At 36.0% G+C, this 24,340-nt stretch overlaps 2 protein-coding genes across 2 annotated transcripts; both read right to left on the bottom strand.

The window, feature by feature from the left end:
- Positions 1–371: 371 nt before the first annotated feature.
- Positions 372–11,274, bottom strand: Cbr-unc-103.2 (the record flags this gene model as incomplete). Its single annotated transcript, XM_045244447.1, is given in 14 exon segments — positions 372–532; positions 2,847–2,950; positions 3,452–3,521; positions 4,535–4,771; positions 4,898–5,178; positions 5,232–5,468; positions 6,147–6,352; positions 6,394–6,701; positions 7,731–7,789; positions 7,985–8,139; positions 8,569–8,682; positions 8,701–8,953; positions 10,274–10,356; positions 11,137–11,274. The coding sequence occupies 14 exon segments, from the start codon at positions 11,272–11,274 to the stop codon at positions 372–374; spliced, it is 2,406 nt and encodes an 801-aa protein (XP_045096972.1).
- A 10,768-nt stretch (positions 11,275–22,042) lies between these two features.
- Positions 22,043–22,249, bottom strand: CBG26024 (the record flags this gene model as incomplete). The annotated part of the gene is made up of 1 exon (XM_045244448.1): positions 22,043–22,249. The coding sequence occupies one exon, from the start codon at positions 22,247–22,249 to the stop codon at positions 22,043–22,045; it is 207 nt and encodes a 68-aa protein (XP_045100306.1).
- Positions 22,250–24,340: the final 2,091 nt, after the last annotated feature.

The following is a 24,340-nucleotide window of genomic DNA, read 5'->3' on the forward strand; positions in this document are numbered from 1 at the left end:
ATGAAAGGGATTTTGAAATTATGAAAAAAAAACAGTTTGGGGGTCCGGAAAAAATTAGAGATCACGAAATTAGAAAAAAAAAAAGTAAAATCATCCTATACTATTAAATTTGGAGTTCTAGCCGGAAGAAAAAATGGAAAGATATGGGAATTGGAAAATAGTAATTTTTGAAAATTCCAAAAAAAAAAACAGTTTTTTGAAATACCGGGGACGCTAAAATTGTGGTTTTTTGAGGCACTCGGAAAGGAGATCCCTGAGAAATCGGAAATAAATTTTTTAAAAAGAATCAGGAGTAAAAGGAGATGGCACCGGGGAGATTGGACCCATAGATCCTTCGAGAAGCTTCCACGTGGATCTAGGTAGATCAAAAATCACAAAATCGTGTCGGATTCCTGAGTAGGCGTCGGAGGTTCGTGGGAAGATAATCTGGATACTCTCATATCTTCGACGACTCCACCACCACCACCATTCGGAAGACGAATTGCTGAGGAGATGTAGTTGTTTGGCCGATGACGTGGATATTGGACGTCGCCTGAAACTTTGAAAACTAAAATTTTATATTTTTAAAAAAACATTGAAAAAGATGGAGAGAGAGAGAGTGTGCTGGAATTGTGGATCCGTTTTTTTTTCTAATCGATTTTAAGCTTTTGGTGAAAAGTTCAGAATTGCCGTAAAATGCTAAAAGTGTCTCAAAAATGCCTAGTTTTTTAAAGTTTCGTCAGAATTCCAGAAAAATTTATAAATCCAAAAAAAATTCTTCCGAAATCTGCTGAAAATTTTCAAACTTTTTTGGTTAAAAACTCTGAAAATTCCAAAAATCGTTGAAGATTTAGAATTGCAAACATGTCTCGAAAAATCTTCAAACTAAATAATTTTCTCTAAAACTTTCAAAATCTCCAAAAAAATTTGTTTAAAATCTCAAAGTTCCAAACTTTTTCAAAAACTACAAAATCTTTAAAAATTAAAAAAAAATTCTCAAATTTTATATATTCCCTTAAAAAATCAATTTTCTAAAATTTCTCAAAAATTTAGTAAATTTCAGAAAATCCGGAAGTTCCGATATTTTCAAGCAGTTCTCATTTTCAAAAATCATCAAAAAATCAAAAATTCCTAAAATTTTTAGAAAATTCTGAAAATCCCTAAATCTTAGAAAATTCTGAAAATTCTCAATTTTACGAAATTTTCCAATTTTCTAAAGTTCAAATTTTCAAATGTTACGAAATTACTCAACAATTCAAACTTTCGAAACATTTTTCGAAAATTCGGAACATTAAAAAAAATCTCAGGAAACCTTAAAAATTCCGAAAAGTTTGAAATTCCAAATTTTAAAATGTTTCGAAAACTATCAAAATATCCAAAAAGTTTGATTTTCGAGCAATCAGAGCTTATCCAGTTTTTCGTATTTTCTAACAGGGTTTCCCTAGAATTGAAAATTCCTGAATGTATAATTTTCAAAAAACCTCCACAATTCCATTCCCTATCTCCAATATCTCCAGAGGAAACCAAAAAAAAAAAAATTAAAAATCATTCCATATAAAAAAGATATTTTAAAAAAGAAGAAAACCAAAAAAAAAAAGAAACTTGTCCAAATATCCATATCAATATCATATCGGTCCCAATCGTGCAAGGCTCGATTGTTATCGCATAACCACACACACATTCCACTTTTCTTTTCACCAAAATAGTATCTACCGTAGGTGCCCTACTAAAACCCATATATCTCGATTCCTATAAAAGACACTAAAAAAGAGCCAACTGATAAAATGTTGGTGATATTATGACAAGCATTTTGCCATTTGACCAATCTTTGATATCTTTTACAGGAGTTGAGATAATTGAGTTTTTCGAGCTTGGTAGGGAGATGAGTACTGAAACGAAGGATAATGAAAAAGGAGCTAGAGGTTTACGGGAGAGGAAAACTACAGTAACCATTTGAGAATTTGTGTCGACGACAACTATTACAAAAACCAAATAATAATAATAATCAGAAGTTGTGGACAATGACTGTTAGGTGAGTGATTTTGGGTGTTTGGTGAGAGGAACTGAATTTACATATACTAGTGAGGGTTGTTATTTAAAAAAAAACTATTAAAAAATATTTTGAAAAATTACTGTACCTCTAACAGCTCAAGACAAAAATACGTTTGAAATTTTTCAGTAATTCTTACAGCTAGAAACATGAGACGCAGAGAAACGAGTCGCTCTAACTCCTCAGCGACTCTCTTGGAAAAGGAGGATCGCCGGTACACCATTACTGTGACCTAATTTATCTTGGTTCTTGTAAAAGATATCAAAAAGTGGTTAACTAACAAAATATTTGTCTTAATATCAGTAACAATTTATCTGTTGATTTCTTTTTGATATCTGTTACAGTAACCGAGATAAATTGGGCCAAAGTAGAAAAATCGGCTCATTTCAAAAAATCGTTTTCTTTTTGCATTTTTCAGAAAGTTTAATCTATGAATCTAAAAAATGGATTCGATGAAATAAAATTTTTTGTGGAAATTTTCAAAAAAGTAAAAATTATTAATTTAGAAGAATCACACAGCAAAAACACGAAGATGTTTGTTTTACGACGACCACTATCTGATTATTACAATATTTAGGAAAAAAAAGAATCACACATTCCGAATAAAAATCCTAATTATCTCATTTCAGGGGAGTTTCTAAAGATTTTTTTCTAGAAATAAAAAAAAGGAAAAATTATTTAAAGGGATTAGTTTTTTTCGAATACTACCAGGGTGAAATGACATGGTGTGATATGTGTATATGGATGCGGATAACGAACCTCTCCGAATCGATTAATATTGATTGAATTCTGGATCAGCGGAATCATCACCGCCTACCTTCATTCGATGATCCGTTGTTTCGAGCCATTGCCTGATCTTTTACCAGCTTGATGAGTGTCTCCATGTCGCTGTTGAACTTGTTTTGCATTCGCTCGATTTGGCTGGAAATTCAAATTTCTGTTAGTTTTGGTTTATAGCACTTTGTAGATCTCGTCAAATTCTATACATTACAGCTTAATTTACATTGAAACTCCAAGTTTCAACCGAGCTATGCATCGGCTCGTTTGATTAATATGCTCCTCTCCGTACTTGTTCTTTGAGCTCAATTATCTTAGTTCCTATAAGAGATATCAAAAATTCGTCGACTAGTAAAACGTTGATAATATTATGATAGACATTTTATTAGTTGACTATTTTTTGATTTCTATTACGTGAGCCAAGATAATTGAGCTCAAACTTGGGGTCCTTAGCATTGAGCGAGCGCCACCGAGGAGTACCACCTTTGACTTGAATTATCTCGGTTCCTGTAGGAGATATCAAAAAGTGCTCAATTAACCAAATGTTTATCATAATAATATATTAATTTTATTGGTTGACTACTTCTTGATATCTCTACCAGGAAGCGAGATAATTAAGCTCAAATGCGCAGGAAAAAATCCTACCTCTCGATATTTTCAAGCCTCCTCGTGAACATGTACGACGTCCTTCGATCTTCATATTCGTTTGATCGGTCTGAAATTTAGAAGTTTATGATCTTAGTTTTTCGTTTATTTTGAGGAAGAATTCTGAAACATTAATAGATCAAAAAAGTTGGAAATTTGAAGTATAAATCTATTACTTTTTTCGGTTTCGAAAAATTTCGACAAAAAAGTTTCAGAAATTTGGATTTTTAAAGATTCAGGTACGATTTCTGATTATTAAACAGACGCACAAATTTAAATTTCTCTAAATCTCAAGGATGTTACCGTAAATCGCTTTAATAGAACACGACCCATATACCGTAAAAGAATGCCCCACAACCTGCCAACTTTGAGCTCACATGTCTCATTTCTTGTGAGAGATATCGAAAAGTGGCCAATTGGCAAAATTTTGTTGACATTATGACTAACATTTTATTAGTGGTCATAATTTTCATAGCTCTTATAGAAATTGAGATACCGTATTTCCTCTAATAGAAGCCCATCTCTATTTGAAGACCACCTCTAATAGAAGCCCACCCTGGCTGTGCAGTTTTCTTCTTGGCCATTGCAGAAATATTCTTTGTTTTGCGGATTTTCTGTTGCTTTATGCTAATTCTTGTCGTTTAAAAAATATACGTGTTCTGTTCATAATTGAAAACCATATAATTTGAGCCGTTTTTCTAATAGAATTTCATTCTGAGAAAGAGGTTGAAAAATAGAAACCCATAATCTTCTATTAGAGGAAATACGGTAAATGGGATCACAGTTTAGAGGTAAGCGGGTAATTCTAATCTGTACGGTACTTCTACTTTGAGCCTTTTTACCTTGGTTCCTATAAGAGATATCAAAAATTTGACAGCTAATAAAATGTAGGGGATAGTATGATAAATGTTTCATCAGTTATCAAATTGTTGATATCTCTGATGGGAGTCGAGATAATTGAGCTCGAAGATCATCTGACAAAACGTGGTGCCAAACATGTTAATCAGCGTTTTTTATAGCCACACCATGCCTTTTCTCAAATATTCACACAAAAAAGTAATCATGTCTTCCCAGGTGTCTCACCGCTCAACTGTTGCGATTGTGTTCCATCCATATTATGGATTGCCGTCGTCGGTGACACTGAATGATTTCCGGCGACAGTCGGCGATACCGTAACCGTATTCCCGCGGGCGAATGCTCGAATATCATCGAAAAGCGCGTCGTCTTCTTCGTGCTGGACGACGGGTCGACGCAGTAGCGGAGTGGCTTCCGATCGGGTTGCGGTCAGAGCAGCGTGTGGGGGTGAGCATCGCGATGAGCCTGTGTTAGTGGGTGTTGGGGGAAAGGATAACATAGGGGAAGAGAGTAGGCGAAAGCGGGGTTGATTGGTTGGGTTGGTGGAAGTAAAATTCAGCAAAAATTTAAATTTCATAAACAAAAACTCACTCCTAGATCCGGCACTTTGCCTCCTATCGATAGGATTCGAGTCGCATCTTGACACCGACTCGGCACTTCGTCTCACCGCTCCAGTTGTCCTACTCTCACCATCCGGTGGTGTTGTATGCCTGTCTTTGTTCAACGACGACGACATTCTGAGCAGTTTATGGCGGTCGAACTTTTTTCGTAAGCTCTGAGCATCATCGCGGAGGTTGTAGGTGATGGTGAGGTTTTTGCAGAACGTTTCCGCAAATTCTGGATACATGTCGAGCACGTCGAGGAGGTCGTCTCTGAAATTTCAGAATTGATTTGAATATAAGAACATGAACAGAAGAGATAATACCTCAATATCTTATGAAGATCACAATTGGTGAGCGCTCTCACATTGCACGACGACTTGCCCACTTCATCATAGAGAAGCGGATTCTCTCCGAAGATGTCGTCCTTGCCGAGCACGCCCATCACATTGTTGTCATCGTTCAGAATCTCGACACTGCCTCGAGCGATGAAATAGAGGCCGGTTAGAATGTCGCCACGATGTACGAGGGTGTCTCCAGGCGGTGAGTGTGTGGTGCGAAACCTGGAAATTAGAGTTTTGGGCTCTGCCTTTATTTTGACGCTAGGTGGATGACCTTGATATTCAGAAGCTAATGCAAAAATGTCTTCAGCAAGGGACTCTTCAATTCTCAAAATTTGAATTCACTATACTTTTCAACCTGACCAATCCGGATCAAAGATGCCCCGGAGCCACTTGTTCACTTTTAAAGGTGCAAAACTCGGCTCATAATTTAAGTTTCTATTTGAATTAGAAAGTAAAACGTAGAACTTTTAAAGCTTTACAAAATGATGTTAAATTCCACCACATTTGAATCTTGAGTTTTGCACCTGGGGTCGCAAGCGCTACCCGAGCGCTAGATTTGACGACCGTGATGTTTCACGACGTCTTGTTCAGGACTCAAAACTCGAAAATATTCAATTCTGATATAACTTTGTTAATTTTTTTTTAGTTCTTCATTTTACAAAAATTCCAAGTTTCAGCTGAGTATTGCGCGGCCGCGTAGTGGGTGCTGGGTTGACGCCCATGAGGTCGGCGCCCACGGGTGCCGATTTCGCCCACCCGCCATTTCCCTATCTTTGAGCAGACAAATATAGTCAAATATAATATCATTATGTAGATCTTGTCAAGTCCTACGTTTTACTTTTTGACTTAAACAAAAATGCTGAGTTCTAACCGAGTTATGCTCCGTTAAACTTTTACCTCATCGACAACGCTCTCAAACACCCAGGCGTACTCCCTGCGAACGCTGCACAGCCGCTCAACAGATTTCGATTCAAATGTAAACAAATATCAGCCTGCAGACAGTCGGGAAACCCCTTCAGCACCAGATTCATATCGATTCCGTTGGTATAAGCCCACGCGTGTTGGAAATAGTCCTCGAGCCGTTGTCGTAGAGGGTTGGGAATCTACAAAATGGGATGTACAGTTCATTTTGTTTTTCTGGTACCTGATGAAATCTGATAAACTCTCTGAGCCTCGACATTTCTGTATGGTATCGTGCAGTTCCAGAGTACAACCTTTGAATGATCGCAGACACATTTCCGAACACCGACGCATACATCAAAGATCCCAATATCATCATTATAATTGTGAATATCTTTTCAGAGTCTGTCGTCGCCGATACATTACCAAAACCGATGGATGTGATTGTGGATAGTGTGAAGTATAAGGATGTGACATATCGAGATTTTAACGTCGGACCTCCGGTGGGTACTGTTCCATTTGTTGATGTATAGGGTTGGGTTACTTGTTTAGCTGGAAAAAATAATTTTGGAGATGGGAAAGAGCTAGATGCTTGATATCAAACGAAATGCTTTAAAAATTGCTATCGACTGATCTAAAAGACTTTGCTCTAGCTCTACTGGCCCCGCCAAAACTTTTTTAAAATTTTGTCCTGACAGAGACGCAGAGAAACGAGACACGGTGACTTCTCTGCGTTTTTCTCGCGCGCGTATCGAGGACACCTAAGTTTGAGCTCAATTATCTTGGTTACTATAAGAGATTTCCAAAATCTATTAACTGATAAAATGTTTGTTATAATACTACCTACATTTTATCAGTCGACAATTTTTTGATATCTCTCACAAAAAATGAGATATATCGGTTCGAATTGCAGGTATAAGGTATCCCATAAGGCGAAGCATAACTCGGTTCGAACTTGGAGTTTTTGTATGAATCAAAATGTAGATTGTAGAATTTTATAAGATCTTTAGAATGATATACAATTCAACTAAATTTGAATTTTGATCTTCGAACCAGAAGCCGAAGAGCCGAGTCTGCGAAATCGGCCCCAATAAGCGATAGCCTGGTTCAAGTTTTCTGGTTCATATGAACGCAAATTGAACATAGTTGGATCAGGTATCATTTTGTAGATCTTATCAAGTTTTTATTTTTGATTCAAACAGAAATTCTAAGCTTGAATCTAGTTATGCGCCGGCGAGTGGTCGGTCCGTTTGACAAGTATGAGCTACGTTATACTTGCACTTTGAGCTCAATTATCTCGCCTCCCATGAAAGATGTCAAAAATTTAATTTTTGATGAAACGTTTATCATAATGTCACCAATAAATAAATCTAATATTTTATCAGTTTACAAATTCTTGATATCTCTCGTAGGAATCGAGATAATTGAGCTCAAAGCGCCCATATAGGGTGGACTTCTCTTTGAGTATTTACGATATGCTTTTCTTGAACTTTTGATCAGATTTAATTTTTTTTCGAAAACCTTTAGACAGATCACAACTGGAAATCAGTCATCTGAAAAATATATTTTAAAAAAACTTACAAAGCTGATGCAGCCATGTGTACTCTTTGTGTGATAATTCTGCACTACCAATTGCATACCTAAAAAGTTTTCGTTATAAATCGTTTAATACCCTCCTAACTTGAATCCAATTTATCTCCTTTTTCGTCAAAGATATGAAAGCGGTGTCAACTGATAGAATGTTTATCATAATATCACAAACATTTTATCAGTTGACAAATTTCTGATATCTTTCACAGGAATCGAGATAAGTTGGTTCAAACAGAATAACCTACCATATACACGCCAACCAATGTGCTATCAATGCGAACGTCGCCATGAGAAGTAGAAGAACGGCGGCACCGTATTCAGAATACCTATCCAGTTTTCTCGCGACCCGTACCAATCGTAATAAGCGAGCAGTTTTCAGCAACCCGATTAGTGTTGTTGTCTGAATGAATGAATAAAACGTCAATAATTTTTTGCTTTGCTTCTTCTTTTTTGTGCTCCTGAAGGAGAAGATTTATTCGAGTGGAGACGCAGAGAAACCTGACTTTTGTTTTTCTGCACTCTGCTTATTGTGTCTCGTTAATTTATGGGTCATAAATATCCCAAAGTTAAGAGTGGGAATTTCGGAAAACTTAATGTTCTGAAGCAATTCTCAAAAGTCTCAAAAATTCCAAAAATTCTCAAAACTTAAAAAGATGTCTTCAAAAAATCCGGGAATCTAGGAATCCAGGAATCTAGGTATCCAGGAATCCAGGTAATTGGGAATCCAGGAATCCAGGAATCTAAGAATCTAGGAATTTAGGATTCCAAGAATTCAAGAATCCATAAATTCTCAACGCGCCCTTCTATTAGAGGTTTCAAAAGTCGTCACCTCATCACTGTTGGTGCTGACGAGTAGCAAATCAAACGGCACTGCGGCGACCATATCAATGATGAACCATCCTTTGAAGTAGTGCGTCGCAATTTTTCCCGGATGAGAAACGACCTAAAAATAGTTCATTACCAAGGGTGTCAAGTTCCAAAATACTCTTACCTCCTCATTCTCATTGACATAGGTGGTGCGAAAATTAATAATAATATCAACAATAAACATGATATCAACAATCAGGTCGACAATCTCCAACGGTTCCGTAAATCGCGACTTCTTCGTCGTGTCCTGCAGTTCACGAAGGAGAAACGCGGCGACGTACGGTGTGAAGATGGCCGTGTAGATGACGAGCAACAGAATTATCCAATCCCACACTGCTTTGAACGGGCTGCAAAACAATTTTCATTTAAATGTTTTTTTTTGGAGTTTGGAGGCGTATACCTCCGCCCAAACATGGAATTTCTGCTCGATTCAAAAACTAAAATACAGTACTTAATAATACCTACAGAATGATATTAAATTGGACTATACTGAAATGGCTATTTTAACTCAGAAAAGGTTAAAAGTGGCTAGGCAATATCAGGACCAGGAGGCGGCTTCGTTGGCACCCATTACCCGCCGACGCATAACTCAGCTCAAACAGGGAAATTCTGATCAAATAAAAAAGTAACATATAGAACTCATTAAGATCTACGAACTGGTTCTAAATTCATCTGCATTTGAATTTTGAGTTTTGCGCCAGAGGTAGCAAGTGTTACCAGAGCCAATTTTAACAACCTTATTATTTAGCGGCACCTGGTTCAAGACTCAAAGAACAAACATAGCTAAATTTAACACAGTTTTGTAGATCTTGTCAAGTTCTACATTTCGATATATAATTCGCACTGAAGTTCCAAATTTGAGCCGAGTTATGCGCCAGCGGGTAGTGAGGACCGGGCAGGTCGGCGGGACCAGGTGTCCATTTTGCCTACCCGCTTTTTCGCCACATCTGAGTCAAAACTAGGCATTTGAATTCGGTCGAATTTAATATTTTCTTGTAGATCTCTTTAAACTTTACATATTAATATTATTCTTGTTCAAAAACTCTGAGTTTGAGCCGAATTATGCGTCGGCGCGTAGAGGGTGCCGAGTTGGTGCCTCTGAGGCGACATCTGACATTCAAATCCAGTCAAATTTACTATTATTCTCTATATCTCTTCTAATTCTATTTTTCACTTTTTGATTCGAACAGAAATTCCAATTTTGAGTCGAATTACGGTATAAATAGCTAACCTATCATTTTTCCGCCTAAGCACTCTTCTTTTCTGTAGTATTTCAGCTAACATAATGTTTCCAGTAAAAAATAAGAATGAGTAAAAAGTAGAGGCTGATAAAAAGCTTTTTTCTGAATCACCTGACATTCATTTTTTCATGCACCAACTGGTTTCAGCCGCGAGCGCGCAGCTAATCAGGCAGAGATCTTATCAAAAATGTCTCTTCTTGTTAGACTAACCAAAAAGTTTTCAGTTCGTCGCACTTTTTATGAGAAAATCAATAGTCACAAGGGGCACCAGCTAGACTACCATGATAAAACTGGGCTTTTTGGGGTCCAAAAATCGCGCCACTTCTAGAAATCGGTCCACAAGCTCGACTTCACTAGGGGTTCAAATAAGAGTTATTTCTATGTGCGTTTAAAGGTTTAGGCTCTTCTGATAGAGGTTACACTCACCTATAATGTACAATTGTGCAGTGGTGTACCCGAGCCTGCTGCAGTTTGTACTCTGGCAGTACATCGGCGCCAAGTGATAGAACCTGAAAATTTTGGAATTTAAAAATTATAATTTTGGGACGGGCCCCCTATTTTTTCTTATGGTTGTCTTTCCCAATTCGACCTACTTACCATTACACTTTTTTAAAAACCTTTATACTCAACCTGACGCCTTCAAAATCAGAATTGAATGGATATATGTGAAAAGAGGGTGAAAACGCGCGGCGCGTGAATAATGTGTAGTTTTGCACCTGCTACGCGGTACATAATAAGATGAAGTCTTTTGATAACAAGCTAGAAATTTTTTCAGCTCTCTTTTGGATTCCCCATACATTTTTCCCATTTATTGTTAAAGATTGCCCTTTAATCAATCTGTTAATCTGAAGCCGGGTCTGGGACGGACCTGGGACGGACCTGGGACGGACCAACGTACCTGGACTCAGAAACGGACCTACACAACCCTGAGGAAGCGGGATTTCTAAAAACTACGACCAATAGGGTTACCGTCGGGGGAGATTTTGCCGCCCGTTCCCACCCGTGGTCCACACAATCAACTTTGAACCCATATAGCTCATTTCCTGTGAGAGAAATTAAAAATCTGTCAACTAATAAATTGTTAATCATAATATTACAAACACTTTATCAGTTGCAACATTTTTGACATCTTTCACAGGAATCGAAATAATTTAGCTTAAACTTGAAAAGATTAACAGAAACTTTAGAAAGTTTTACGGTAACCATGACCAAGTTTTCACCTGATTTTTAGTTTTCGGACATTGTCAATGATCTTAATTATTAAAATTTTTGAATCCTTTTTTTTGCACCTTATACGATCCACTCTGCAGCACGACCATAAGCTGTTTGGCCTGCGACGCGACATTATTTCCGGCGTTTGGAACTTGTGCGGCTTGGGATATCGTTGGATGGTGTTGGATGATGTGATTGTTGGACGATGTCGACATTTAAGTTTTCCAAGATTTTTCAAGACACCCCACTGGTACCTGCTGGCGGGGGCCTCTGCACAGATCACGTCATGGGAGGTACGACGTGCCGGGCACGATGCCGGGGTGGGAACTATAGAATATAGGATTTTTGGGATGTATGAGTTGGAGGGAAAGAATATAAGCAAGAAAAACAGAAGAAAGAGAAAAAGCAAAAATAGAATCTATCCGGGAGCAGAAGAAGTTTTTGTTGGGGACTAACCAGATTAGGGACATCTGACCAAGGTCAATCGAATCTGATGGAAAAAAAAGCAAAGACGAGGATAAAAGTGTGTGTCAGAAGAAGTTAGGTATGCATTTTGACGTGACAGTGTACAGTATTCAGGTGGCACCATAGCTCAGCTGGTAGCGGCGCGGCCTACAAGTTCAACTCCTCTGGGGGAGAAATTTTGAAAATATGTTTTTTAATGTCTCTCCTACTTTGAAATTCATAGAAATCAAACTTCTTGTTATTGCAAAAACTAATTTTTGGCAAATATAGGATTTGGGTCTTTGACTTGGTAGTTTTCGACCAATTTTTGAATCTTTCGTAAAAATTCCGAACACAGTTCAAACTACAGAAAATCAAAAAAAAATTTTTTTTTGGTCAACTTTGACCAATTTTATCTCGGTTCCTGTAGAAGGTATCAAAAAGAGGTCTACTGATAAAATATTACTGATTTTATGATAAATACTTTGTTAGTTGATTACTTTTTGACGTCTCTTACTAGAACCAAGATGAAATGAGCCAAAGACGCTCGGCAGGGCGCCATCTCAAGTTATCCGTGGAGCGCACTTTTCTTTAATTCTGGTTTTTCACTGTTTTTCACTGAGATATTAAAAAGTGGTCAATTGATAAAATATTACTAATCTTATGATAAATATTTTGTTAGTTGATTACTTTTTGATATCTTTTACAGAAGACGAGATAAATTAACTCAAGTCGGTCGATGCGCGAAAAATGCGAAAAATGGTCACAAAGTTAGAGGGCCCTTTTATTACAGGTTTTAGGGTCTTCACTAATAGAATTCCAAGGGACCTTCCAAAAAAAAATCTTGGAACCAATTGAGCCGCAAAAAAACGCTGCTCCAAGGAGCGCCCAGGAGCTCCCCCTCCCTATTTTGTTCGTTTTCGTTTTTTTTTTTCTTCCGGTTTTTTTTTCATAAAAAATGAAAAATAAGGTCCTGCTGGCTGCTGTGTCTGGCAGCAGAAAGGAGCCTTATTCGAAAACATATTAGAAATTGAAAAATGGAGCAAAAAGGGAATGGAGGGAGGGAGGGAGCTCCAAAAAATTTGAATACTTATAGGAATTTTTAAGAGGGGGACAGGGGAACCTTGATGGCTGGAGGGTCAAAAACAAAATTGTTCCGTTCCGTATATATTTGAAATGGCACAAGGGGAGAGGAAAAAGGAAAAGTTAGAAGAACACAGAAATTTGTGTGTGTGTGTGCTTTGAAACATGATGATATCTGGGGATGGGAAGGGAATGGAAAGAAGATATTGGAGACTTAAAGATAGAGACAGAATAAAGGAAGGTCCCATTCGTGTGATGGGGACGGACGGGGCGGGAAGGGGAGCACCCAGCATTAGTATAATGAATTATTCTGCTCACGAAGGCGTAGAAAAAAAGAAAAGCCGATGAGCAGGCTTCAACACGGGACGGAGAAAAGGTTTTTTCTCATCAGTCCTGTGGGAATGCTCGAGCCAGGAGCAGGAGGCAAAAGAAGAAAAATGTGAGAATCAGATTTTTTTTTTTAAATTTTTCGCTTCAGGTTAAATTTTTTGAATAACTGAGGATGTTTTGATTTTATTGCGAGATTCAGAAACTCAGAAATTCAGTAGTTTTAGAAAAATTATAAATTCCAGGAAATTCGGAAGATCAGAAACTAGGAGCATCTAGAAAGAAAGTACACTGTAAATGCTCCGAGAGCTTTATTTTCCTTAGAGCTCAATTATCTAAGCTCCTATAGCAGATATAAAAATTTGTCAACTGATAAAATGTTGCTGATATTATGATAAACATTTTATAAATTGACAAATTTTTTATATTATCTACAGGGGTTAAGATAATTGAGCTAAAAGTGTAATTAACGCCTTTGGGGTTCTTGTCACCACCACCACCCAGGGACTTTAAAAAATCTCATATTTTCAAAATTTTTCGTTTTTTCGAAAATTTAGGTTCTTTTGGCTTTGTGGGGTTTAAGTAGAAGGGGTTAGAAAACTCAATTTTTGCTACTGACTATGAGAAAAATAAAAAATGATACTAGACAAGGAGAGGACTAGAAGTTCGAAAATAAAAGAATCGGATATCTTTTGAGCCTGATAGAACTTTAAGGACTTTGAAATGTTCCAAAAAGACATCAGTGCGAAAAAAAACTTTTAAGTTCATATCAATGAATAATTTATTATCTAAATGAATTGTCTTGAGAAAATGAGCTTGTATCAGCTGGTATCAGAATTTTAAAATGTATCCATTGTTAAGGATCATCAGTTTTGATCACAATTATCTCAATTCATGTGAAAGGTATCAATAATATATCAGCTGATACAATAATACTGATATTATGATAAACATTTTATCAGTTGACCACGTTTTGAAATCCTTTACAGAAATTGAAATAAATTGGTTCGAAGTTGATAGTTAGTGGTTTCAGGGTAACCTTAAATTAGCACTCCTACATGGACTAGGAAATTTTCCTAACCATATCCCAAAATGTAGAGAAACCTAGCCAAAAAAAATCCGAAAAAAATTGATTGTTTACATTGAAAGTGCCTAGTCTGGGGTGGACCAAAAAGTGTTCGTGTCTTGAACAACTCCTCAAAAATACTCATTTCTTCTCTGCGTCTCTCTTTATCTCCCTCAAACCACATAACTAGGATCAGAATGATGGAGTGGAAGAGATTAAATCTGACCATTGTCCATTGTTTGGTTCTTAAGAAGTTTGAAAAGGAGGCTAGGGTGCTGTAAAACCTGTAAGGGCTTCTAACTTTGACCCAATTTATCTTGGTTCATGTGAGAGATATTAAAAAGTGGTCCGCTGATGCAATGATCCTTATTATTCCACAAATATTTTGCAAGTCTTTAAGAAGAACCGATATAAATTCGGTCGAAATCTTGCCTTTAAAAAGCCCGAGGACGGCCGTTATGTGGTTTAGTTTTAGACAAAGTTTAAAAAAAAATCAGAAGATGTAGAAAGAAGAAAACAGGATCTAAGCCAAAGACTATTGTCTGGGTAAAGTGGACCAGGACCGATTATATAACCCCAAAAAGAAGAAAAGTTGTTGGGGATACATACATATACTATGTATATACACCTTTTTTGTGGTCCCACAACTATAAGTGGGGATATCGAATACGGAAAACGGGAATAAAAAATAGGAGAAGAAAGGAAACGATGTGATGACGTGCATTATGATGGGCCGCTTCCAAAAAATGAAAGGAAAGAAACGAAGAAGCAGTATGAAAAGGAGCTATTCTTGGTTTGGTATCGGAATTTGGTTATTTGGGGACGACGAAATTAGCATGGCGTTTTGGAGAGAAAATTGTAAAAGGAAGATATAATGCGCTCTATTGAGGATGGGGGGTTACGGTTCTAGATGTTTCGAGGTGGTTATAAAAAAAAGCAGAAATCGGAAAACTGAATTCTTAAAATTATTTTAAAATTGAAAAACCGGAATCTTGATTTTCGAAAATTCTCAAAAAGCGGAATTCAGAATATCCAGCTGTTTGAATCTTGTTTTCTGAAAATTCCAAATTTCGAACTTCCCTGATTTTTGTAAATGAAAAAATCGGAATTAGAGATTTTTAGATTTTTAAAAATTCGAATTTCCGAACTTTGAATTCCGAAAAATTCAGAAAAATCAAATTTCCAGACTCTCAAAAACAACCAAGAATTCCTAGGCCACCCTGACACCACCAGGTGTCTTTAATTCTCTAATTTGCCTGTCTAAAATCAAATTTTCAACTTAAAAAATGGAATTCTAAGAATGTAAGATCTCCAGGATTCAGAAGACGTGGAAAAAAAGTGAGAATACATCCAGAGGCCGATGCTGTCAACTCCATTGTTTTCCGGCCGACAAAACAGCACGCTTTCTTATTCTTTTCCTTTCTTTTTTGAACTAAATTCAGAACTCCACACCGCGAAATTCAAAAATTCAGATGACGTGACGTGGCAACATACAAAAAAGAACAAGAAAAAAGAAAAGATTTTTTTGGGGATAAGAGAAAAAAGAAAAAGAACCTAGAACCCCTTATCCCTAACAAATACAAATTGCTTGTTTTTTTGTTTTATTTTTTGAGGGTAAACCAAAAAAAATGGAGTGTGCAAGAATTTAGAGAGAGGAGGATACAACTTGTTCGTCGTATCTTCTTTTTCCTCTGAAAGGTATCTTTTTCAGAAGACGTCACGTCTTCTGATGTCTCATGTTATGGAGAAGAGACGACGCCTTCTCCCTCTTCTCGCTTACTAATTACTTGCTTTTTCCATCCCTTTTTGCTCTCTTTCCAGTAGCACAAAAAGGAAAAGAAGAAGAAAAAAGAAATTCGACACTTCTGGAGAAGGCCAGAACACTACCTATTCTGATGGAAAAAAACACCCATACGAGCTTCGGGAGAAAAAAGGCTTTTAAAGTACCCAATTTTTGAGAGAGACCAAAAGTCGAAATTTAAAATACTAAAAAAACTGTTCGGTCGGCGGTCGCTGATATTCGACCGCCTCATAGAGTTAGCCTATATAACAATTCTGAAATTTGGGTTTCTGAATTTCTGAATTTCTGAATTTCTAAATTTCTGAATTTCTGAATTTCTAAATTTCTGAATTTCTGAATTTCTGAATTTCTGAATTTCTGAATTTCTGAATTTCTGAATTTCTGAATTTCTGAATTTCTGAATTCTGAATTTCTGAATTTCTGAATTTCTGAATATCTGAATTTCTGAATTTCTGAATTTCTGAATTTCTGAATTTCTGAATTTCTGAATTTCTGAATTTCTGAATTTCTGAATTTCTGAATTTCTGAATTTCTGAATTTCTGAGTTTTTGAAAAAAAAATTCAACGTTCGATTTGTGAAAATCATGAACAGTGTATATTTTTTTTTTCAAAATAGCTCATTTTTATAAGTATCCTCTCATCAAAAACCTTTTTTGCATATCCTATCCCCATAGAAAATGATTAATGAAATGCGGATAACTAATTTTGGGAGATCTCTTTTTGAAAAAAAAAATAAGAAAAAACTTTTTCAAGTTATGTAAAGAGGCGAAAACTGCAAAATTTTCTCAGCGAGCCGATGAAAATTATAGGATTTGGCGCCATAGTAACCATTACTAGCTAAAACGGAGAATTCAGCATTTTCAGATTTTCAAAGAGGAAGAAAAAAAAAGAAAATTAAGTGGATAGATGGATTTTCAGAAAATCTAGGAGAAAAGGAAAAATAGAAGATGGAGGACAAAGAAGAAGAAGGCAAGGCGACGAAGCGGAAAATTCAGAAATCTCCATTGTATGCTGTGTGTGTCTGCACAGATTTCTTTTCCTTCTTCTTCTTCGGTGACACTGGATGTTTTGACTCGACTTCGTCGTCTTACAGCCTTCTACAACTCTAGAAGGAGAGGCCGGAAGTGACACGGACGTCCCGTTTTTAGAAGAGATCCCTCTCTATCTGCTCTGGAGATGGATAGAATGAAAAAAAGAGAGAGAATGAATGAATAGATAGGGATGGGTGAGTAGACAGAGATATCGGGGAGGGAGTTCCAAAGAATTTAATAGAAGTTTAAATAGAAGCACCAGGAACAACAGAAGAGTTGGCCCTTCTAACACAGGTTTTACGGTAGGAGGGAGAATAAAGCAGTCAGGTTATGATCGGTTTATGACCCTGAGGTTCATACTGTCAATTTAATGTCATAGGCTACATTGCCCATGGGAAAGATACTTGGCATTTGAATAGATAGCGCTAATTTCGGTGTCATTTTTTGAAGACCTTCTTAGTTATGGGTAAAAATCGCACACCTGTATAATCAGGACCTTCTTTGAACAACAATGTCCCACAACCTGTATAAATCAAAAATCAATAAGGATGATCCTAGCCATAGAGTCATAGATGATGGGTCCTTTACATGCAGTCATCACAAGAGATTTTTGGGATTTTTTTTTTGAATTTACGATATACATTTTGACGTGGCAGTGTACAATGATATTGTCTATTCAAATTAAATCGCCCGNTNACNCATGTGATGACTGCNTGTAGTGGCCCCATCCTCACAGACTCTATGGCTAGGGGCGTCCTTATAAATAAAATTTCAAGAAAATAATATGTTTCATGTCCCTTCAAAGATTCTTTGAATACCTTAAAAATGACACAAAAAATTACCTTCTACGATCTTGGTGAAATTTCAGATTCGATTCTGAAAGCTTTATCTAGACGGGCCAGTTTGTTAGGTTCTGGTCTTCAAGGTAAATTATATTTTATGGAATGTATTGTCCATTTTCGGCACAATGGTGTTTGAAAAAAAAGAAGAAATTACAAGGTTTACTGTTAGATGATAATCAAGACTCACTAGATTAATGCAATATCTTTAAATTGCTCATTTGAGTTCAATTATTTCAGTTCCTATAAGAGATATCAAAAATTTGTCAACTGAATAAAAATTGGTTATGTTGTAATGAACATTTTATCATTTGACTGATTGTTGATATCTTTTATGGTAACCGACATAACTAAGCTCAAAGTGCAAGTAATGCTTTTCAGAGGATTGTTGGGTATGATGGTACCTATGATACCTTTGATAGTTTACGATCAGTTTCAGACAAGTCCACTTCAGACAAGTCCACTTCCCAACCCACTTTACTCTCTGAAACCCCAAAATTCATATTTTCCAATAAAAAAACTTACAGCTGAAAACGGTACGGGATCGGCGGACAACGTCGGAATCGCCATCGACATTCGTCGGACGAACGCGGACGCTCGCCGTCCGGCGGTCGACGTCGTCGAGCCCGTCGACGCAATGGCCGCATTTCGTCGTGTCGTGATCGCCGCTGCTCCAGATGAACCGACGCCGCCGCCACCGCCAATGCCCATACCACTTCCACCACAACCACCGATCGACGACGACGACTGGAGCGACGGGCACGGCGACAGCGAACGCAACGACGCGTGCGACGATGACACCAGATGACACTTCTTGATTTTATAGTTTTTGTAGTTTGTAGTGGGTTACGGTAAGGAGGAAGAAGCAAGACAATGAGGTTAAGGGGGTAAAAAGGGGAAGAAATCTCTCTGGAATTTTTTATAGCCTACAATTTTTTTAGAAAACCAAAAAAGTTGCTCCAAATGCTCTCTCTTATGAAACTCAATACTTTTAACTAATGATTCAACGAACAAAAAAATGGTTGGACTAGCTAGAATACTAAATTCTTCTTCTTCTTCTTCTTGAAAATGGAAAAATAGAAGACGTCGTGTTTGAAGAAGTGCTGCTCAAGTAGAAGGATGAGAGAGGTACTTGAAAAAATTATCAGAAATACATCGAAAAAAATATTGATTGGCTTTTGGCAGCTTAAAGAGTCTAGATTTTAAGTAACTAGGTCAAGTAGGAAGAAGAGGAAGAAGGAAAGGAAGAAAAAGGAAAAGGAGCAAAAAAAGTTGGAGTGGTTGGTGAGCTGGTGGAGCATTATGATGAAAACAATATGCATTACAAATTGGGGTCTTACATCCGACCCCTTCGAAGAGCACCACCATCCAGAAGAAGTAGAAGTTGGAGAAGAAGAGGAAAAAGAAGAAAAAGAAGCACATATTCTTTTAAAACATGTACGAGCGATAGGATGGGTGATGATGATGTGGATTGGATATGAGGAGAGAAGGTTTCTATGTTGGAGTAGGAAAGTTTTTTATATTCTGCTTTCGGAGAAGGAGAGGGAAAGAACTGGGAAAGGGTTTTTCCAGAATTTTCTCTGAATACTAGGTATTTTGAATTCTAGGTTTCTGAATTTTTCATGTTTGAGATTTCTGAATCACAAGATCCCAAAATCAAAAGTTTATTCCTAGAAGTTTTTCGATTTTTCATGGTTTCTGAAATATCGAATTTTGGATATTTGGATTTTAAGTACTTTTTGGATTGTGGTTTTTAAAGTATTTCTAAGGGTTTGCATTTTTATTGAACTTTTGAATTTCTGAAATTTTTAAAATCGTAATTTTAAAGAACTTTGGATTTTCAAAAATTGGAAATTTTCCAACATTTTTTGGTTTTTTGATATTTCACAGTTTTAGTTTTTAAAAGAGTTTTTAGGATTTTTAGGATTTTTCGAATTTTTAGCACAATTAGAACTTCTAGACTTTTCATGACTTAAAATTTCTGGAATTTTCAGTATTTTAATTTTGGAAGAATTATTGGAATTTTCGAAATAATTACAATTTTAAGGAATTTTAGGGAATTTCAAAATATTTGACACTGTTTTCAGAATTTTCACGATTTTCGGTATTTTGGGATTTCTTGATTTTTCAAGGAATTATTAGGATTTTAAGATTAGGATTTTAAGGATTTTCATCATTTCCTGATGTTTAAAATGCTAAGGATTTTTGAAATTTTTCGAAATATAAAATTTTAATTTTTTGAAATAAAATATTTAGAAAAAAACCTATTATTTAAATATTTTTTTTCATAGTTTGTAGTTGTTTTCCTATAAAAATGTCAATTAATAAGTAATTTATATGGCATTCTCAGAAAATAATGATTTCGTATGCCTGAACAGACTGAATATTCCAGATTGCTCAGCATTTAAAAAATCACCTGTTTCTTTTTTAGGTATAATGCTCAGAAGAGCTCTGAGAGCTACATATGAGAGCTCAAAAAATTTTAACAAAACTCCAGAACATTTTTCGAAGAGAAAAAATTCTAAAATCTTAAAATTCATCAAAATTCTCATAGTCCTAATAAATTCCAAAAGGAATCCCAACATTTCTCAATTTTCGAAATAAATTTTTTTCAGAAAAATCATAAACCATCCTAAAAATTAATGTGAAAAAGCTCTAAAAGTTCTGGATTTTCCAAGAAAACACATTCCAAAAATCCCAAAAACTTCAAAATCCACCTACGGAAACCGTTCAAAAAGGACTAGAAAAGAAAAATGACATGTTCGAGACCGGAAAAATTGAAAAATGAGAAAAAAAAGAGAAAAAAGGAAGAAGAATAAGAAAAGTATGATGACATGTAAAGTGCAAAGACTCTTCTCGGTTGCTTTTTGTGCCGAGAAAGAGAGCTAACGAAATTAAATGTGTTCTTCTCCTTCTTCTTCTCCAGAAGATATAAAGAAGAAGAAGAAGAATTCTTCTTCTTTTCTCTTATTCTCTCCACCCCTTTTTTCTTCTCATTTTTCCTATAAAAAAGTTTACGGGAACGGCGGGAACACATCTGGACGATGGGAAACTAGACTAGGGAATATCCACTAATGTGTGGTGTTTTGTTCAGAAAATGAGCGAAAATATGGAATTTTAGGGAAATTTTTAGGGAAATTAAAACTTGAAAAATTCTAAAAAATTGACATCCACTTTTCCGATTTTTTTTTGGATTTTTGCAAAATTTCTGAATTTCTGAACTTCTAAATATAATTTTTCTGAAATTCTGAATTTCTGAATATATTCATTGCTTTTTAGATTCTCATGAAAGTCAGAAAATTTCACAAGGGAACCTCAACACCTCACAAACCCAGATTTTGATGAAAATTTCAGGATGTTCAAAATCACCTATCTGGACACCCCTGAAAATTTTAGAGCCCGCCCACCAGTTTCAGCCGAGTTATATCAGTTTCAGTACCAAAAATCGCCTTTTCAGTGCAAAATCAGCGTTTTCGAAGACGATTTTCTCCGCTCCTAGGAGGTTCCAGAACTTGATTCGTTATGCTTAAAATTCAATGAAATTTGATATTTCAAACTTTTTCTCAAAAAAATATTTTTTTCAATTTTCGAAGAAATCTGGAAAATCGTGAAAAAATTCAAAAATAAAAAATGTATTTGTTCTTGAGAAAAAGTTTGAAATATCAAATTTCATTAAAATTTGAGTATAACACAACAAATTTCATTCTTTGAAACGTCCTAGAACTCGAGAAAATCATCTTTGAAAACGCTGCTTTTGCACTGAACCGGCGATTTTTGGTACTGAAACTTATATAACTCGGCTGAAACTGGTGGGCGGGCTCTAAAATTTTCAGAAATGTCTAGAGAGGCTATTTCCAACCTATCCTGAAATTTTTATCAATATCTGGGTTTGTGAGGTGTTGAGGTTCCCTTGTCAGAAAAATTGAAGAATCCAAGATTTTGAATATTTTCGAATTTTCAAAACGTCAAGAATCTCGATAAAATTTCAAAACTTGTTTTTTCGAAAATTGAGAAAATTTTAAAAATTATGAATTTAGAGAATTTGCTTTTCAGATAACTTTTTAATACCGTAAAACCTGTAATAGAAGTGCTCAGGAACCGAGATAAATGGGCTCACAGTTGAAAGTCAGGGGGCACTTCTATTACAGGTTTTACGGTAATGTTAGCTCAGAAAAAACTAGAATCCTCTTTTTTTCAAAAAAAAATTCTCGAGACAGACTAAAAAATATGAATGGAATATAATTTTCTCTATCCAACCACTAACACCACATCAAAACCCATCCGTTCCTTCTTCAGAATTTATGAAAAAAATAAAGAAAAGGTTCATAAAATTCCAGAGAGATTCAGAGAAATTTAAGACGGGGAAATGGGAAATAAGCAGTCTCGATTTCTCTAAATATTTACCTTATTCTCTTGCTCCTCCACATCGTCGTCTTCACTGTCTACATCGTCTCCAGAATGAAATTTCCTATCCTTTTGAACTCGTCTAGGCAGAAATCTCTGCTTATCATTATCAATTCCAGTCTCCAGAAACACCTCGTCGTCCTCCTCGTCCTCTGGCACAGGCGCCAGACGGAGCAACGGCGGACGACGTGGCATCGTCCCTGTCGACGATGATTTTGGAATTCCAGATGACGTGGAAGTAGAAGACGTCGGGTTGAATAGAATGTCTTCTTGGCGGGAAAGGTACGAGGGGATAAGTGGTAGATTTTGAATTTCGGCGGGTTTTAGTATGGAAGAAGAAGACAATGAAAATAAGTGTACTAAGGAGGAATAGAGGGATTCAGAAGGCGTGGAGAGAGAAGATGTCGTCGTCCCAAATCAACGCTTAAATTGTGTTGACATTGGCTCCCGAGATGAGTGCCGATAATGGTGTGTGTCTTCTCGAGAGGCTTCGAGAGGAGAGGACATACCAAAAGGTCTTCAGGATTCAGAAGACGTTTGGTATAAAAGAAGAAGCAGAAGAAAATGAAGAATAGACCGAAATGAGAAAAATCAAGAGGTACACCCAAAGAAAGAAGACGTCATTTCGAAAATTTGAGGGATTTTCGGAGCAATTTTCGAAAATTTAGAGTAACTTTCAAAAATGCCTAAATGTCAAAAATTGAAAATTTCAGATTTTATCAGAAATCCGGAAAAACTCGAAAATTTAGATTTGAAAATTTTTTAAAAGAAATGTTTCATTAAATATAATTTTCTTTGGATTTCCAGAATTTCCAGATTTTCAAAACTTTTTGGATTTTCAGACTTTTTTGGGTTTTCAGAATTTTCAGGAGTTTTCAGAGTTCTTGATATTTAAGAATTAAAGTAAAACCTGTATTAGAAGGGTCGACCCTTCTATTTTTCCAAGGTATCTCCAGAGGGCCCTTCTATTAGAGGGGCCCTTCTATCAAAGAGGCCCTTCTAATACAGGTTTTACAGTAGATTGAATTTTCCGAAGTTTCACATCTTAAGATTAAAAAAAATGGTTTTCACCTGAAACAGAAAGTTTGAAATTTCCAAATTTCCAAAAAATCAAAATTCGAGTTCGTAAGTTTCAAAATCACCTGTTTCCTAAAAGTCGTAGAATCCTGAAAATCCCAGGAATCCTAAAATTGGTTAAATTCTTTTTAAAAAATTCGAAATATCACAAAATCTTAAAAACCCAAAAAAGCTCCAAAATCCTATAACTTCTTGGAAAAACTGAAATTTCGGATTTTACGGAATTTTTCAGTTTTTTCTCTTAAAAAGTTGAAATTTCAAAAAACGAAAACCTAATTTTAGAATCCAAAATCCAGAATTTCAAAGATCAAAGCTGGATTTTCAAAATTTCCAGTCCCTTATTTCCCCTCAAAAATGCTTAATTTTAGCATTTTTATCGTTTCTCTATAAACATTTTCTTTTTCAATTTAATTTTTTTTTCTCGATTTCGCTTCTGATAAACATCTCCTTTGTCTTCTTTTTTTTTTGCTATTTTGCAGGGCTCGAAAAATTAGAGTTGCTTGTACGCTACTAGCAAATTATTCTCTTCTTTTCCTTTTTTTTCATTTCTAGAGAGGACTAATTATTGGAGAAAGGGGACCCCAGAAGAAAAAGGCCAAAAAATTAATTTCGAAATTTCAAAGAAACAGAAAAACGAAGAATAAGAAGACAAAGAGTTTTGAACATTATGACAGGGAAAAGAGAGATCATAAAAATGAAATATTGTTGTACACTTTTGAATCCCCGACGACAAAAAAAACCAAAAAACCCTTTTAGTATTAGTAAAAGGGGGAATTTCCTCTGGAAAAATCATCTTGGTCCCTTTTCTTCACCACTAAATATCATAAATTATTCTTTCCTTATGGCACAAGCACACACAAAAAGTTTTGAGAATCTAATTGGATTTTTCGGGGAAGGGAAGATATATAGATCTTCGGATGACGTGATTTTTTTATCCTACATTAGAAAAAGAGGGGAAGCTTTTAGAGGTATTCTGAAGACGTGGAGGTGATTCAGGAAGAAGGCAATTCTACAGAAAATGTGGAATATTATGATTTCGTTAAAATGATGGTATCAGAAGTTCAAGACTTCGTTCCAAGTGATGACCAATGGCCGAAAAAACGCTGTTTTGGAAAAGTTAGGCCATCAAAAAATGGTGGCCTAGAAATTTAGAGATTCGGGAATTCAGAAGTTTGTTTTGGTTCTATTTTCAACGTTTTAGGATCATTT

This window comes from Caenorhabditis briggsae (assembly GCF_000004555.2).
Source record: "Caenorhabditis briggsae complete genome, chrIII, whole genome shotgun sequence".
NCBI lineage: Eukaryota > Metazoa > Nematoda > Chromadorea > Rhabditida > Rhabditidae > Caenorhabditis > Caenorhabditis briggsae.